At 34.7% G+C, this 19,087-nt stretch overlaps 1 protein-coding gene across 1 annotated transcript in view; it reads left to right on the top strand.

The window, feature by feature from the left end:
* Positions 1-19,087, top strand: part of KCNH8 (potassium voltage-gated channel subfamily H member 8) — a 384,094-nt gene that overhangs the window by 200,447 nt on the left and 164,560 nt on the right. The window contains exon 5 of the mRNA XM_074269414.1: positions 3,999-4,239. Within this exon, the coding sequence (XP_074125515.1) occupies positions 3,999-4,239 (241 nt within the window). The remainder of the gene's footprint in view (positions 1-3,998; positions 4,240-19,087) is intronic.

The following is a 19,087-nucleotide window of genomic DNA, read 5'->3' as shown; positions in this document are numbered from 1 at the left end:
AGGCATTCTATCCACTGTGCCAACACAATAGAGCTGGAGGGATTTAGAAAGGCCACTTGTAGGCCGCAACAGTGGAGCTGGGTCTGGATGGGAGATGGAGTTTGGAAAAATAGCATTTCTGGAAGGAGGAACCTGTCCATCCAAGGGCACAGATTTGGAAATTGGCATATAACATTTGAGGAGTGGCAAATAGAAAAGTTTAGCTAACTGCTGAGTGTATGAGGAGGAATAAATGATATTGAACCTACAGTAAAGCAATACATCTAATTCTGAATTTCTTCCTGGACCCTTCCCTCACATAAGGACTCTTTGCATGACCAGAAAGAATCCATTTGAGACAGAAATTGGTCACTTTTGGTCATCAATCAGCTGCAAATTCCTGAGGACTTCTTCAGACAGGACAGATAAAAATTTGTTTTATATGCATTGAAAATTAGGGTGTTGGGATAGTTAGGTGGTGCAGTGGATAGAGTACCAGTCCTAAAGTCAGGAGGACCTGAGTTCAAATCTGCTCTCAGACACTTAACACTTCCTATCTGTGTGATCACTTAACCCCAATTGCTTCAGGGAATAAAAGAAAAGGAAAGGAAAGGAAAGAAATAAAAGGAAAAAAAAAGAAAAAAAATTTTAATTTCAGGGAAGAGATTTAATCCTAAATTTTCTAGCATTCCTAGAATTGGTTGCAATTACTGTATCCTTGGGATGGGATCAGGATTGCACTGCTTAGTTCAAACTAAACATGACAAATTTACCATGGCCATTTTCTTTGGCAAATGGTAGATTTATTAGGGGGAAGAGGTCACAGACAAAATGAAGGGATACAACTGACACAAGGAATGGTAAATGTGAAATAGAGTTGGGAGAGCATAAAATTAGACTAACCAGAGTTAGCCAGAGTAAGAAGAAAGATGCCATTAGAGGGAAGACATGGAGGAGAGAGATTATTGGGTTTAGTCCTAAAGGATTTAGCAAAGATCTTCATCATAAGTAGATACTTTATAGGGGAAATGGAGCCTTAGGGGATTGCTCGGGTACATAGATTCAAACTCAAGAGAATTGGAGAGCTAGATGGAATGCATTTGGCTGACCAGATCCCAGACCTATTTAAAAATATCCCAATCAAGATAGTATGGGAAAGCTAACATCCTTTTTGTATGCAATTATGGTTGATATTTTACATTATAACTGTGTAACTTATGGTAATAAGACAGTCTAGGAAAGCTAAGTTCCCATCTAGATAATCTCCAACTGTCTTTAAAGATACTAACTACATTGGAGATGGGATGGATGAATTAACAATAGACCCTGACTTCACTTTATTCTATATGAAGAGGATTTGGGTTCTTCCTGATAGGGAAAGAGAATGAGTGACATCATTTGGGATTTCATTACTAATCAACTAATTGTGGCCCAATTTCCACAAATCTTAGCTATGTCCTTCCCTTCCCTTTTTCAATGGCTCAGGAATAGTCACCTTAGAAAAGTCCTCCAATGTTCTCATTTTTCTGTTCTGTAAAATGAAATTTTAGAGGAGAAATCAGGCTATATAGCTCTTGAGAGCCCTACCACCTCTACATTTCTGATCTTATTAAGTTCTTTCTATGTAAAGGAACTGGGATGAATGTTGGGGATACTAGGAGAAAATTTGTTATCAACTGTCCTGGATTGGGATTCCCCTAAATGTTTGAATTAGCCCTAGCCCAAACTCCTGCTCTCAGAGGACAACATCATGGAACAGTATAAAAAAGCCCTAAATTTGGAGTCAGAGGACATAGGTCCAAATACACAGTGTTACTCATCATGTGATCTTTGGCAAATTATATAAGTTTTCTGGGTTTCCATTGGATAAGAATATATATCCTTTCTTTCCTTTCAGCTTCTTGAGAACAAGAACTTTTTTGCATTTGCTTTTTCTTGGTACCTCTACCCTGAAACATAAGTACATATTTAATGATTGTTGATCATTTACATTTTGATTCTATAAATAAGATGGGGAATCATGACAATAGACATGCAGCTGAGGACCTACAATTTGAGAACAGTAGAAACTCAAGCATGGAACAGAAGCATAATAGGTTGTCACTATTAAATTGATCAGGCAGTAGTTTGGGAACTGGAAAGAGGGCTATTGGTATTCCCAAGTGAAAGGGAATAATGAACAAGAAATAAGAGCAGCTGAGAACCTAAAAAAGAAGCAAGAACAATACTTCCCCTTGTTAGTTTCTTGAGGGGAGAAAATGTTGTTGATCGTCTTTATAGTCTCAATGCTTAGCACTTTGAATGGTATGTAGCACATATTGAGTAAAAACATTTTGTTTATTTATTCATTGATTGCCAAGGGGACATTTTTGTTGTTCTTAGTGCCCTTACTTCTCCTTGTAGTTTGTGAAGGCAACCTAGATAGATTTAGCCTGGAATATCTTTAAGGTTCTTGAATATAGCACCAATTGTTTCCCGGCCTTATTTTCACTCTAAGTATTCAATAAAGTGATACTTCTTCAGATTCCAATTATCCAATTTGTAATCAATCTTATCTCCTAAAATACAGTCTTTTACTTCATATTCAGTGTTTTTCTTACTTTGCAGACTCAATATAGGCTCCTGGCCACATGACTCTGGGGTCATATACATGCTTTTTTTCAGAATATTCCTTTATCTTGTATTAGAGTGGAAGAATCATTTATCAAGTTGGAACAATGTCAAAGGCAAAGGTTTCTGCATTTATCAAAGGCCCAGTTCTTCTCAGACCTTAATTACCTACATGAGCTCCTTTCTTACTTAAATGCCTTGAATACCTTGCCTTGAAAAATTATTTCTCCCTTCTCTGTCTATGCAAAGACTTACTAATATCTATAACTGTTATTATTATTTGGTTCTTTCAGGTAATGCAAAGGTTGTTGAAAATTCAAATATCAACCAAATCTCCTAACTCAAAAAAACCTTTATAAATCCAGAACAAAAGCCCCTGGTTATATCATTTTTCTAATGAAAAGGAGTTTCTTGAGTTGTTCATGGGCCATTGCCATCATTAGTAAAGTCAGAATGAAGGATTTCACTGCAAGTTGGCTATTGAAATAATAAATGCCTCCAAAGCTTCCTTGTAATATAAAACCCTCTACATTATTGGTTATTAGGGTGTTTTGGGTTTTTTGCTTTAAATGAGAATTTGATTCTTCCTGGAATTGCTAGTTACTAGAACATAAATGTAAAATGCATTTGCTGTTTGTGATGATTTCCAGTTGCAAATGTTTCCAGGTAACATGAGTAAGTTTTCTTTGCTCCTTAATTGAATGATGCTAACTCAACACATGGATTTCTCCTTTGAAATCTAAATAAAATTGCCTTTAGTTAAAGATATCTACACTATTGTGGCAGTTCGTGACATAATTATGATAATCAGTTGGAGTTTTATTTGAGAGCACTTAAATTTAAAAATAAAAAACAATAATCTAAATTTTGTGTTTATATTAATGTTGCTTGTAGATCCCTTATCTGCCCAATCCAACCATGTCTTCTTTCTCCCCAAAAAATGGTTTATGGGTATTTGAGAACTTCTATCTATCCCACCAAGAGAAAGTGTCCTGGGGTCTCCTCTTTAACAAGGCTAATATTTGGGAATCTCTCCTTCAATGATTTTAAATATCAGTCTCCCTCATCCCTGATTAATAAGTGGGTAGTTTTAGTTCTCTTTTTCCTAGAAGACAATATTTGCTGTTTCCTCTGGCTACCAAAAGTTGTTAGTTATGGTTTCAGATGTGTTGATGGTATTGTCAATATGCTGGATACTATTTATGTTCCATTCTCCCCACTGAAAGAAAAGAAAGAGAGAAGAAGAAAGGAAGGAAGGAAGGAAGGAGTCATTTCACTATTATTAATTTTGTAAGCACAAAATACTACACTTATAGAAGTATATGCAATGCAATGTGAGTATTTTAGCTAATATGGGGTTCCCTTCCTCTCTCTTTTTTTGTTTTTGTTTTTTGTTTTTTTGTCTACAGAATGTTTTTGTAGATAAACCAGCATTTCCGGAGTACAAAGTTTCGGATGCAAAAAAGTCCAAATTCATCCTTTTGCATTTTAGCACTTTTAAAGCTGGCTGGGACTGGCTGATCCTGTTGGCGACGTTCTATGTCGCTGTGACTGTACCTTACAACGTTTGCTTTATTGGCAATGATGAACTGTCCACAACACGGAGCACCACGGTCAGCGACATTGCAGTGGAGATTCTGTTCATCATAGGTAAGAACCCAAGGTGACCGACCATTCCTGTGCCATTGACAAAGGGAAGGGAAGGACAGGAGTATGGATCCAGACCTTGTTGGGAAGTGAGGATGAGCTCAGATTTCATTTGCATTGGCATGAATTGGCCTCTTATGCAAATTCAGAGAAGGACATATTTGAATTTCTTAGAATTGCCTTCCTCAGCTTTTCCACTGTTCCTTTATTCAAATAAATCCTTGCCAGTGTTTTATGTTTCTCTCCTCATTTCATCAACACTGGAGTAAAAGAAAAGGACTTTCGAGTTGCTTTGTTTATGTTCTGTCATATGCTTCTTTGCCTGAAGCCAGCAAATTATTTTTTTACCAAGGTGGTTCAAGCTTTTAATTATTTTCCCTTAGAATGAGGTAAAGATGGAGTCACCACTTTGTCAGAAGACCAAGATGTTATGATGACAAGACTATGAAAAGAAGCACCTTAAGATTCAGGGTCCCCCAAATATCCTTGGTACCCTTTTGCCTTTACTCGGGTTGAGTAAAGTTAAATTCCTTAAGGATTATGATCCTGTCTTGAACAAAACATTTTGAAGGGTAAAAAAGAAGATATGTGATCATATCTTCAAAGCTGGAAAGTATATAGCCCACAAATGTATTTTATTTTTGAGGAAACTGAGGTTTGGGAAGGCTATTTTATTGCCCAAGGTCATTTAGGTAGTGAAAGTATTGAAGTAAAAAAGAGGTTGGATATGGCAGTTAAAAGATCTGATTCCTAGGATCATAGGTTTAGAACTAAAAGAGACCATTGAGGTCATTGAATCTAACTCCTTCATCTTATGGATGAGGAAACTGAGGATCAGAGAAACTTAGGGATCTGTTCAAGGTCATGTCCCATTTAGGTGTCTAGGACAGGATACCAACACAAATCTTGACTAAGCTCACTACCCTCTTCTGTGTTGTGCTGCCTCAAAATCCTGTTCCTGGTATTTTTCCTCTGGACCCCTGAGTAAGTAAAAGCACTAGAGGGGGGTAGAATACTGTAATGTCTGGGCTAGCTTTCTCAAGGATCTCTCTGTCAAGCTTGAGCACACTCTAGAGTCTCTCTTGAGTCTGCTTATTTCAAATTCTCTCAGCCCTTATATACCTTAGTACAATTACATCACTATAGCACACTGAGCATGTGCCAACTATAAAACCATTACATCACCATACTAAATACTAAGTATGTGAAGTCAAGAACCATTATCTCATCAATCACACTGAGTTAACACTCTGCTGTAAGTATCCTTGTTTCAAGTATATTTTTTCCAGAGTTCCAGCCCTCTACAGAATACAGTTGGGAATTCAAGAAGAAACATTCTTTCTTTGTCAGGATACATCCTATTTCCACTTAGAAAATGACTCCAAGAGAATAGATTACAAAGGAATTTTCAAAAATTAGTGGTTTTAGCATATATGCTAAGCTACATATTATAGGATCTCAAATCTTATCCTTTGAGAAAGGAAAGAAGATTTTGGATTTTTAAAAAATGCACACATAAGCAAAGGTTCAAGGAATAAGCATTAGGGTAAGGGAAAAAAAAGAAAGGAGAGGACAAGAAAATTAGTGACTATAAAATGGGTGTTCTTGGGTTGGAAAGAAGCAAAAAGATTTAGAAATCATTGTTCTATTAGCCATGAGATTTCACTTGCTCATGCTCTATTGGAGGTACTGACTTTCCAACCAGAATCAGGTCTCTGACTAGATTAAGAGATGGAGCACCTGGGTTCAAATCCTGCTGTTGCTACTTATTGCCCAATTGATCTTGGGCAAGTCATTCATTTCCTGGGTCTCAGTTTCATCATCTGTAAAAGAAAGAGCTTGAACCAAATGTCCTATGAGGTCCTCTCCAAAGATTTCATTAAACCTGTAATCTTATGATTCTAAAAATTATTTTCTCTATACCCTGTATGTATGTTATATGTTCCTGATAAAATGTAAGTTTCTTATCAATATGGTGTTTTAGTTGTTGCTGGTGGTATTGTTGTGTAACCACTGTTTCCTCTGCATTCCCTAGGCTTTTGATGAATATTCTTTGAAATAAACTGATATAACTTTCAATTTATGAAGTATACTTCATAGTACTTTGGTTCCCCTGATATAGTCATCAATTTCAGGACCTATTGATGTAATCATCTAGAATAGCAAATCCTCATTATCCTTTCTTTGACTCCTAGTAGGCTGGGAGGTATACTGGATAGGGATCTGGGCTCAAAGCCAAGAAGAACTAGGCACAAATCTTACCTCAAATACCTATCATTCTTGATAGGATGAGCAAATTATGTAGCCTGATCCAGGTTCAAATCAGGACTTGGATTCAAGTCCTTACCTTAGACACATAGTGATTGTGAGACTCTGGAAAAGTCATCTAACCTCTCAGTGCTTTCTAAAACTATAATTTACAGAGAAGGTAATATCCTCCATTAGTAAAGTGTATGTCTTCACCTAAGAGTTCCCTATACCAGTGAAATACAGTCTTGTTTTGGGCCTAAAGACAGATAATGATTTAGAGAAGGTACACATTATTGATAAGTATTTAATCATATATGATGCTAAAATGCTAAAGTTATTTTTTTTCTTTTGGACTGGGGATGTGAAATTATTAATGTAGGCAAATCTGCATAAAAAAATCTTTGCAAAATGGCATCTGCTATTTTATGTGACTACAACTGGAGAAAATGAATAAAACTCTCCTGAGTGGGTCCACTAGAAATTTATATTACCTAATCTATATTGGGCCCTCACTACAACAAAGCAATTTTCTCCACAACTTTAATGAATTCGCTATCCCACTCTCTACAATTTCTTCTTCACATTACAAAAATAAAGATAACATGTATAAAGTTTTATTTCACTCATTTTATAATGGAATGGAAAATGCTTTCACTGTCCTATTTCTATGGCTTCTAAAGAATTCCAGAATGGGTTATTTGTTTGTTTTTCATCTGGTCATATATATTCTTTCAGTGTCTCAGGAATGTTCAGCCTCAAATGCCAAAGCTAGAAATAAAATCATAGAATAATAGGTAAAGGTTTAAATGATTTAGAAGTGATATAAGTGAATCCATTCCCATCCACATTTTTAATAACTTCATGATGGTATAGTCCTGAAAAAGAGAATTCGTCAGAGAAAGCTTATGGAACCTTACCATCTCAAAGGCTGTAAAGGTAAAGGTCAAAAGAAAGTAAATTTCTTGTCTTGTATGTATATATTTAATACACATGCTTGTTGTCTTCCCCATCCCATCTGGCCATTATCACCATTAGTACAATCAAAGATATGGAATTTAAATCTCAGTAAGTTAAATATTATTACTGTCCCCATTATACAGATGAGAAAACTAATGACTACGAGGTGATTTTTCTATGGGTCATATAACTAGTAAGCATCTGAGAAAGAATCTGAACTTATTAATTCCAACTCTGAGACTCTATTCAGTGTTTTACCTAGCTGCCTTCCAGTAGATCCTTAATAAGTATTTGTTGATTGACTATAAAATGAAGAGCTTCTAAGTGCTTTTGAAGCTTCATCTATTATGCTGTGATTTTACTTCTACTTTGCTACCAGAGTTATTGTGAATATGATTGTGAAAATGTTTGATTAGATTAAAAAAACAATTGTAGAATCTTTTTGAAGCCACAAAAATAGTTCAGCTAATTTTTTTTTCATCCCAGTGTTTAAATAGTGTGATAAAAATATATTTGTAACATCTTCCATTTTGTAATTGAAAGAATAGTAAATGGAGAAAATTCAATCAATGAACAAATATTTGTTAAACACCTACTGGGCACTGGGCACTGTGTTAAATATTATAAATCATATAGACACAGATTCCAGATCCTTGTACAGAGATCACCCTTGCTTCTCTAATGACTAATGATTTCATTATTAAGATACTGAATATGAGGCTATTCCATTAGATGGATTTTTTTAATTAAATATTTACAATGTGTGTGTAAAGTGTGAGTTTTTTCACAGGATAAAAAAGTCTATATAAGAATATTTTCTTTCACACAAAAACATTTAGGCATAATTGCAAAAAGTTCTTGCTTGACCAAAAATAAAGTTCTTTTAAAGTAGTCATCATCACTACAGCATTTGAAGTTTGTTTCTGGAAAGAGAATTTGTAAATTAACATTAAGAGATACCTCTCAATTGAAAAGTAATTAGATTTATGTAGAATTGCTAAAAATATAGTATCCTAAGTGAAGGTGACCAAATTTCATATATATATATATATATATATATATATATATATATATATATATATATATATATACCAGGACACTCCCAGATTTGGATCACTTGTACCAACATGACCAAAAATTCCATATAGTCTTATTTGAATGGCAGCTCCCAATCAAAGTGCTATTGAATCAATACTTTTTAAGGGGAAATGTCATAAAGCCCCAAATCAAGAAAGTATATTTCTGACTTTGTTGGAGAAATTTGTGGTGGTAGAGTTGGTGTGTGATATAGCTCAGAGTTAAGTAAATTAATAATTACCATATTCTTTTTTCATCCTTATCTATGTAATCTCACTAGAGTAAGAGCAATATACTATATTGTGTTTGTAATATGTTCTAAAACTTTCTCACATACATTATCATCTGATTCAGTGTTGCATAGGATACAACACTGGAGTTGAAGATAGGAACTGGTTAAGCTCAAGGGCAGCCTCATAAATTGGAAAAAGAGTTGAGTTTAGAAATTCATCTCTAAATGAGTCTACTTATATCCTCATGTTCAAACTCTTCTGATTGCAGTTAACCCTGTAATGTTGCAATTAAAAATATCTGTAATTCTTTTTTCCCTGAGGCAACTGGGATTAAATGACTTACCCAGGGTCACACAGCTAGGACGTGTTAAGTGTCTGATATAAAAATATCTGTAATTCTTCAAAAGAAATCTTTCCAACACCATCCACACAGGAAAGACCAGGTGAACAAAGAATGTTAATTGCCTTGATATCAGCATGCATTTGGACAGACTCCTATAAATTGAAGCTGGTAGTGTAGAGGCAGCAAATCAACCAAATTCCCTCAACATTACCTGACAACCTTAAAATAATACTTCAAGTCAAATTTTGGACTGTCAGAACTAACAAAAGATCAAGGTGAGATACTTAAATAGTGTGATAAAAATATATTTGTGTCATCTTCATTTTATAATTGAAAAAAGAATAATAAATGGAGAAAATTCAATCAATGACAAAGACAATTTAGGAGATTAGTATAAAGAGTCTCTGATACCAAGGTGGGGGTTGGGGGTTGGTCAAGCATGTAGCACATGCCTTGGAGGCAGCTGCAACAGCAGTAACATCAGGAACACTCAGCCCAGTGATGGTAAGTGAATCTGACAAGTAGGCAGAAAGAGATATACAGTTCTGAGCCAAAGTTACACAGTGAAGAGAAGGATGAGTTCTTGAAGCTACAGGGGAGCAGAGGTTCTCCTCACATTTCTAAGGCAGGAAAGAGTACTTTCTGTCATTTATATGGGCATGGGCTTTAGTCTCAATTCCAAATCTGAAACAAGAACAGTTGTGGCTGCAGGGTCACTTAGTTTCTTTCTGGGTAAATAAGGGAGCACAGGTCAGGAGAACAGTGACCACACATTTGATCATACCACCTTGGAAGCACTAAAAACGTATATATCTCTAGCTCTGAAAATAGCTGCAAGAAAAATCTGAAGTTTGAAACTGTGCCTTCTCCAACACAGGAGGAGAGGCCAATTTTAACATAAAGTTAAAAATCAAGCAATAGTATAGAGAAAAAGAGAAAATAATAACAACAATAAAGAACTTGACTTTAAAAAGCTACTGTAGTGACAAGGAAGATCAAAACATAAACTCAGAAGAAGACAACAGTGTCAAAATAGGTACAAGTAAAGCCTCAAAGGAAAAAAAATAATGAATTGGACTCAAGCCCAAAAAATTTTGAAAATCAAACAAGAACGGTAGCGGGAAAAAATGGAAAAAAATGAGAATGGTACAAGAAAATTATGAAGAGAATCCACAACTTGGCAAAAATAAAAATAAAAGCACAAATCAATACTGAAAAAAAAATAAAACTTTTAAAACAGAATTGACCAAATGGCAAAAGAGAGGCAATGATCCATTGACTAGAAGAACTCCTTAAAAAGCATAACTGATCATCTGGGGAAAATATATAAAAGTGCACTGCATAAAATAGTTCCTTAAAAATTATAATTGAGCAAGTGCAAGTTTATAATTCCATAAGACAAGAAAAGACAATAAAGCAAAGTTAAAAGAATAAAAAATAGAAGAAAAAGTAATACATTTCATCAGAAAGTCCAAAAAATTGATTGAGGCAAGATAATAATTATTGAACTATCTGAAGACTATGATAAAAAAAAAAGCAAGAAATTATCCAGGAAAACTGTCCTTATATCCTAGAACAGTGGATAAAGTAGAGATTGAAAGAATCCAATGATCACCTCCTGAAAAAGATTTCAAAGTGAAAGCTTCCATAAATATTATAGAAAAACTCCAGAGATCCCAGGTTAAGAAGAAAATAGTGTAAACATCCAGAAAAAAATAATTCAAATATTGTGGAGCCATAGTGAGGATCAAAAAAGATTTAGCAGCTTCCATATTAAAGGAGGAATGACTTGAAGCATGATATTCCAGAATCAAAGGAACTAGAATTACAGCCATGAAAAACCTATCCAGAAAAAAACTGAGTATAATCTGTTTTGGAGGGAGAATGGATATTCAATGAAATAGAGGACTTTCAAACATTCCTGATGAAAATATCAGATTTAACTGGAAAATTTGCCATTTAGACTCAAGATTCAAGAGAATCATAAAAAGATGAGCCTAAAAAAAGAAATATTAATTGCATATGGGTAGACCGTGCCAATATAATAAAAATGGAAATTGTATCTAAATTAATTTACTTACTCTATGCCATACCAAACTACCAAAAATTATTTCACAGAGGTAGAAAAAAATATCTAGAATAAGAAAAAGTCAAGAATATCAAAGAAATCAATGGAAAAAATGTGAAGGAAGATAATCTAACAGTAATAGATCTCAACTTGTATTAAAAAGGGTAATGATGGGGGAAAATGTTATTGGCTAAGAAATAGAGTGGTGAGTCAGTGGAATAGATTATAGACGCTTGTAGCAAATGATCATAATAAACAAATGTTTGATAAAGCCAAAGTTCCAAGTTTTGGGGATAAGATCTCACTAGTTGACAAAAATTGCTGAGAAAATGAAAAGCAGTTTGGAAGAAACTTAATGAAAGACCAACATCTTCCATCATATAACAAACTATGGTCAAAATTAGACCTCAAATTTAAATTTTAGAACTAAAAATTGATGTAATAAGCAAATTTAAAGATCTTGGAAAATTTTACCTATAAGATCTATGGATAAAGGAGGAAGTTATGGCCAAACAAGAGATAAAGAAGATCATAGATGTTAAAATGGATAATTTTGCTACATTAAATTTAAAAGGTTTCATAAAAATAAAACCAATGCAGTTAAAATTAGAAGGAAGGCAAGGAACTAGGGAGAAAAATGTATAGGAAATATCTCTGATAAAAGCCTTCTATTTCAAATATTTAGAGAACTGATTAAAAATTATAAGAATGCAAGTCAGTAAATATTCAAGCGATATGAAAAGCTTCTTTCAAAATAAAACAAATGTATATATAGCCATTAAAAATGGTCTAAATCACTATTGACTAGAGAAATGAAAATAACCTGAAGTACCACTTTACATATAACAGATTAATATAACCAAAAAGGATGTCATTTAAAAATTAGTGTCAGAACTAACGCATTGTTGGTGGAATTGTGAAATGATCTAACCATTCTGGAGAACAGTGTGGAACTATGCCCAAAAGTCTATAAAACTGTGCATACCCTTTATTCTAGCAGTCCCATTACTAGGTCTATATCCCAAGGAAACAATAAAGGAGGGAAAAGGCCCACATGTGCAAAAATATTTGTAGCAGCTTTTTTATGGTAGCAAAGAACTGAAAAATGAATAGATACCCATCAGTTGTGGAATGGCTGAACAAATTGTGGTATATGAAGATAATGGAATACGATTGTTCTATAAAAAATTGATGAACTAAACTGATTATTAAAAAGCCTGGAAAGATTTACATGAACTGATGCTGAACAAAACAAGCAGAACCAGGAATATATTGTATGCAATAACAGCAAGAATGTGCAATGATCATCTATAAAAGGCTTGGTTCTTCTCAGTGATTTAGTGATCCAAAACAATCCTAATAGACTTTGGACAGAAGATGCCATCTGCATCCAGAAAAAGAACTAAGGAGATTGAATGTAAATCAAAACATGCTATGTTCACTTCTTTTTTCTGTTTCTTTTTTATTTTTCCCTTAGTTTTTCCCTTTTGCTCCAATTTTTCTCTCCCAACATGACCTATGAAGCAATGTTTACTAAAAATAATTACTACAATAAAAAAATACATTTCAAAGGGGTTGTGGAAAAGTTGGGACACTGATCCATTCACTTTGGAAAGCAATTTGGAACTAAGCCCAGAAGGTTATAAAACCATGTATACCCTTTGTTCTAGTGATACCAGTACTAGGTCTACATCCCAAAAAGATTCAAGAAAAAGAAAAAAGGATCTGTGTGTGTAAAAACATTTTGCACCTATTTTTATCATGGCAAAGATTTAGAAATTGAGATGATGTCCATCAATTGGGGAAAGGCTGAAAAAGTTATGCTTGTAATGGAACACTATTGTGCTATAAAAATTATGAGCAGGATGGTTTTAGAAAACCTGGAAAGACCTATGTGAACTGATGCAAAGTGAAGAAAGAAGAACCAGGAAAATACTGTATTTAGCAACATTAATATTGTCTGATAATCAACTGTGAATGATAGCTATTCTGATCAATACAACGATGCAAAATAATTCTAAAGGACTTATGATGAAAGAAATGCTATCCACCTCCAGAGAAAGAACTGGAATCTCTTGCAAATTAAGGTATAATTTTCTCACTTTTTTTGCATTTAAGGAGGATAATATGACTAATATGGAAATGTGTTTTCTATAATTTCACATATATAATTTCATATCACATTCCTTGCCTTCTTAATAATGGAGGAGTGGTAGGAGGGAAAGAGAATTCAGAATTCAAAAAAAATTTAAATGAATGTTAAAAATAAATAATTTTAAAAGAAAATATATCTACAGATAGAAGAAATCTATCTATAGATATGTCAGCTACTATAAACGAATGAATTAGCAATTTATCTCTATCACCACTGTGATCATGTTCAAATGCATTGTTGGTAAAGGTACTTACATATTCTCCCTCCTCACCAAAGAAATCAATAGTTTCCACATACTTCACTGGTCAATTTCTCATAGTTATATTGCATTCATTTTATCTTCTATATTTCCCCTTTTTTGCATTGTGACTTTCTCCCTATGGTTTTACCTTTTTTATTAGGCTCAATGTTTCTTTAACTTCAGAACCACTTTCTCTCCAAGATTTTTGGTCTCCTAACAACCCCACAATTTCAATCAGACAGGTATATAAAGGATTTTTTGGCGAACCTTAGAGGTCATCCAATCTCATGACTTCAATGTACTGTTGAGGAAACTGAGGCTCAGAAGTGTGACATAAAATACGCTCATAGTAATAAGTGGCCAAACTGGACTGTGATCTATAAAATCTTTTCCAACTCTACCATTTTCCAAATGGTGATAATTCTTTTTTCCTAGTTTTGTTGGCAGATACTGCCTGCTTTATTAATAAACATGAATTACAAATGAATGTGGCATCTATTTAGTTTCCATGTCAGTGCCTCAGACCTGAAGCAAGTCATCTTTCTTTGATAAGCACAACAAAAGCAGGAAACTTTGTCAGAGTCCCTGTTTGGCGTTTTCGGAATCTGCTGCATCATCTTGGGATTTTTGCAGCTGCTAACTCAGTACTGTCTGCTTAATATATGTTTTTAATTTAGGATTGTCTGTGGAATGACCTAGATATAGGTGAAAGTTTGTCCCTGAGTGGCAAAAGCATTGTCTGAGGCTATCTCTTAATTGTCTACATCCCAGAAGGCACAGAAAGCACAGTTTAAGAATGACAGAATGGTAAAGCTCTAAGGGAGCTCAGAGCTCTTCTAGTCTGACCATGTCATTGTATATATGTGATTCAAACCAATAAACCCCATTAATTCATTGGTTCAGCAAATTTTCTAGTATGTCCCTCCTATGTATGGCACACTATGCCAGGCACTGGTGGGATAGTAAGAAAAAGAAACTCTCTGCCTCAAGAAATTCAAATTCTACATGGGAAAGATGTGAGCACAATTAAGTAAATCGAAAAAAAAATATGAATACAAGATCACTGGAATGGGAGAGGCTTTTGACCCCTGGGAATGATAGGGATGATGCTATTTATATAGCACTTTAAAGTTTTCAAAATGCTTTCCATGCTATCTCATTTGATTCTCAAAAATAACTTGCAAGGTAAATGCTAGTCTCATTTTTCAGATGAGGAAATATGTGAAGGCTGCAGAGTTGTGTAGCATGGAATAATCCAATTTGATGAAAAAAAAAAAACAGAAACAAAGGAATTGAGGTAAAGAAAGGGTAACCTTGATATTGGAAGGTTCTAAATATTAGAAAGAGGATACTGAAATATTAGAAAGAGGATACTGAAGAGGATACTTGGGAGAAAATAGGAATATTTTTGAGGAAAGGAGAAATTCAAAAGCTATAGAAGGACTAGAATGAGGAAACCAGATTAGACTTTGAGTCAAAGCTATATGAAGATTTATTGAAGGAACTGGGGATATTTGGACTGAAAAGGAGAAGAATCAGAGGGGACATGATAGATATCATCAAGTATTTGGAGGCCATCGTAGAGCAGAAAAATCCCTGGTCATAATGGGATTCAAAAGAAAGAACAAAGTACAAATTATAACAGTTAAAAATGGCCAAATTCAAATTTGAAATTGGAGTGGTGAAAGGAAACTTCTTAACCACTAGAGCTGTTCAAATAGGGAATGATCCACTGTAATGTTCTCTTCTCTAAATTATAATCTGGGAGCAGATTTCTTGGGGAGCTTCTGGGAGCAGCCTTTGTTTCAGATCAGTTCAATAATCCCAAATGCAGCCAGGATTCCAGATCCTTTACTGTCTCTTTCCAAATCTTATCTTCTTCACTTGGGGCTCAGCTAGTTTTCTGGAGGCCTTCTGGATCTTGGTTTCAGTGTTCTCCACAGGACAGCCTGCCACCACTTCTCTGTCTTCCTTTGTTCTGCCCGACTTGGGAATCTCCTTGACTGAATCCTGACTCTGCCTTTCCCAAAGTCCTCCTTGGCCCCGAGAGCCCCACACTGAGCACACACCAATCATTACATCACTAGGAAACACTTATTTGTTGTAGGATTAAATCAGTGCTAAATTAGATTTAACCACTGTCTCTTCAATTCCACTCAGTCCCTTGTTTCAAGTACTGGCCCATAATGTCTCCTTGAAGGATCAGATCATCTATCTCTATTCATTCCAGTGACTTAGCACCTTGAAAGAATCCTAACAATCCACTTTGGCAGAGAGTGAGTTCCCCATAATTAGATTCACCATTTAAATCTTTAAGCAGAATGTTGATAATTATTTGTCAAATATTTTGCTACTGCAAATCTTTTCAAGGCATAAGTTGGACTAGATGGCAACTGAAGTCCCTCCCAATTCAGAAATTCTGTAATTCAGACATAAGTTTATCCCCAAGTCTAAGAAAGATCATCCCGGAAGCACAAAAAGAGTGTATTGAAGTATCAGTGAATTGACATGGAGCCATTTTTAATTTCTCCAAAATAAAGTATACTGATGAATGATAATAACTTAAGACATTTTAAAATAATATGATTACTTTCATGATTGAATAAGCTCAGACTGACCTTAACAACATCAATTTTGCTTTATGCTCAAAAGTGCTCACTTTTTTTCTTGCACAGTCACTCAGAAAAATGTGTAAAGTATTATCCACAGGAGATCAATGCTGCCCAATGACAGTGTCCTCTTTATGTAATTCTTGGTTGGAATATATTTCTCAAATATTTTAAAATAAAAAATTCACATTAGCATACAGCATTTCTTTTACCCAACAGACTTAATCAAAATGCAGACATTCTCCCTAATGTGTTGCAATCAATAATTACACAGTGAGACTCAGATATGTACATGGGTTTCTGAAAGTATTCAATACCATTCTAATTTAAGGAAATGACTCAGAAGAAATGTAGTTAATATTGGTTGGTCATTTATTACTGGGAGGGGGAGGAGTATTAACTTGTTTAATAGATGAAAAAGTTAGTTTAAAAATGTGTCCCAGAAGCTTATAGTGCCACAGAAAAATAATGATTTTAAGTTTAAATATGAAAGGTTGGTAGGCAAGCAGGAGGAAGAGATTTTAGTTCTGGCAGAACAGTTGGGAAAGATCTTATTCTGCGACTTATGTGTTCCTGTAAATAGAATATGGGCCAGGAGCGGGTACTCATGAAATATGAAACAATAGCATTTTTTTTTCACAAGGTAAGTAATTTAAGGATGGAAATTTTGCTAAATTTAGAGACCAAGAAGAAAACATGAGCCCTAGATTTTAAGACCTAATGCAAGATTATTGTACTTTTTTGTCTCAATTTGGCTCTTGCTAAACATTCTGACGTATCACCTGCCATTTGCAAGTTTATTTTCTAGTAGCAACAATGAATTACTTTATAAGGAAAATGATAGCTTACATTTCAAATTTAAATCACTATAGCTGGGATTTGTAATTAAAATGCATATTAGAATACTCTGAATTCTAATTAAATTGAGGAATGTGCGGAAATAGGCATGGCTGTAATGAAATACAAAAGAAAATATTTGTTATTAGTAGTATTTACTATTCCTGTTACTATTATTATTTATTTCTAAAAGCTTCAGAAAACATTTATCTTACAGACTTTTGTCACTACAAAAAATTGATGTTGAATCATTAAAGTTAATGAAAATGTGTTGAGGGGCAACTAGGTGGCACAGAGGATAGAGCACCAGCTCTGAAGTCAGGAGGTGCTGAGTTTAAATCTGGTCACAGATGCTTAACACTTCCTGGCTGGGAGACCCTGAGCAAGTCACTTAACCTCAATTGTGAAGGAAGGAAGGAAGGAAGGAAGGAAGGAAGGAAGGAAGGAAGGAAGGAAGGAAGGAAGGAAGGAAGGAAGGAAGGAAGGAAGGAAGGAAGGAAGGAAGGAAGGGAGGGAGGGAGGGAGGGAGGGAGGGAGGGAGGGAGGGAGGGAGGGAGGGAGGGAGGGAGGGAGGGAGAGGGAAAAAGCAGGAGATAATGGTTTAGGTAAAGAGTGTGGGAGATCAAGAGCATGACACTGTCATTTTCAAAGATAAAAAGAACCAGAAAGAGAAACATTATTTGATAAAGTAGAAAGTAACTGGTTTGGAACATAATCAGCTTGAAGCACTAGTAGGAATCCAAGTAGAGAATCTGATCAATAGTTGGAGATCTAGGTCTGGAACTGAGAGGAGAGATTTTGGCTAGAGCTGTAGATTTAGGAGCCATCTGAATAAAAATCATGATTGAAGCTCTCTGAGGGCAAAGAAAGATGAGAAAAAACTTTAGAAGAGAGCCTTAGGTCATGGTAACATAGAGAGGAGAGAGGAATTAGTAAGAAAGAGAATTATAATAGATAAAGAGGAATCATAGTATAAGAGGCATAGTTATAGTGAATTTAAAGAAAGGGAACAGTGATGAGTAGCATTATGTAATGCTGCAGAGAGACCAAGAAAGAGAAGAAAAACAATCAAAGTCAATGGATTTTGGTGATTAGGTCTTTGGTGACTTGTGAGAAAACAATTTCAGGAGGCATGGGATAAAAACCAAATTAGAAAATTGGGGATTACAATTCAGATCCAATTGATCAATGATGAACAGAACCAGCTACATCCAGTGAAAGAACACTGGGAAATGAGTGTAGACTGTTTGCCTTTTTTGTTTTTCTTCCCAGGTTATTTTTACCTTTGTAAATCTGATTTTTCTTGTGCAACAAGAGCACTGTGTAGAAATATGTACACATATATAGCATTTTAGAAATACTTTAACGTATTTAACATTATGAGATTGTCTGCCATCTAGAAGAGGGGGTGAAGGGAAAGAAGGGAAAACTTGGAACAAAAGTGATTGCAAGAGTCAGTGTTGAAAAATTACCCATACATATGTTCTGTCAACTTAAAGCTATAATAAAAAAAAAAAGAAAATTGGGGATTAAGTAAAAGATGAGGAAGTAAAGGAAGAGGGTAACAGCTACCTTTATGAAAGTATAATTACATAAACAACAAAAAATGTGAGATACTATAATTAAGAAAGATATCCTTTAGGACAGGGAGACTTCTGAATATTTATTAATTTGAAGGAAATTAGAGAAAATGTCTTGAGGAAAGAGGAGCAGAAGAGTTATTGAGAAGGACAGAGAACAAAATGAAAATCCAAAAAAAAGGAGCTAAGATCCCATAAAGGGCAAGAGGAGATAAGATCAAAACGATACTTTCTATTTATTTGCCTATACAAAGGAGGAAGTAAAGAGATATCTTTTGAAACAGAATGCAAGGAACGAAGTTATAGAAAAATGTAAGATGAAGGTCAATCTATTAAGATACCTCACATTTAATTAATTATAGGAGCCTTAAAAATGATCTACATCATCCTCTCACTTGATGGCGGAGGAGACTGAGTAACAGAGAAGGAAAATAACTATCTTCCACTACTCACCAAACAAGAAATAGATGTGAGATTTAAATAAAGCTCCTCTGATTCCAA

This window comes from Sminthopsis crassicaudata, chromosome 5 (assembly GCF_048593235.1).
Source record: "Sminthopsis crassicaudata isolate SCR6 chromosome 5, ASM4859323v1, whole genome shotgun sequence".
NCBI lineage: Eukaryota > Metazoa > Chordata > Mammalia > Dasyuromorphia > Dasyuridae > Sminthopsis > Sminthopsis crassicaudata.
Note: the sequence above shows the minus strand (reverse complement) of the source record. Positions and strands in the feature narration are given on the sequence as shown.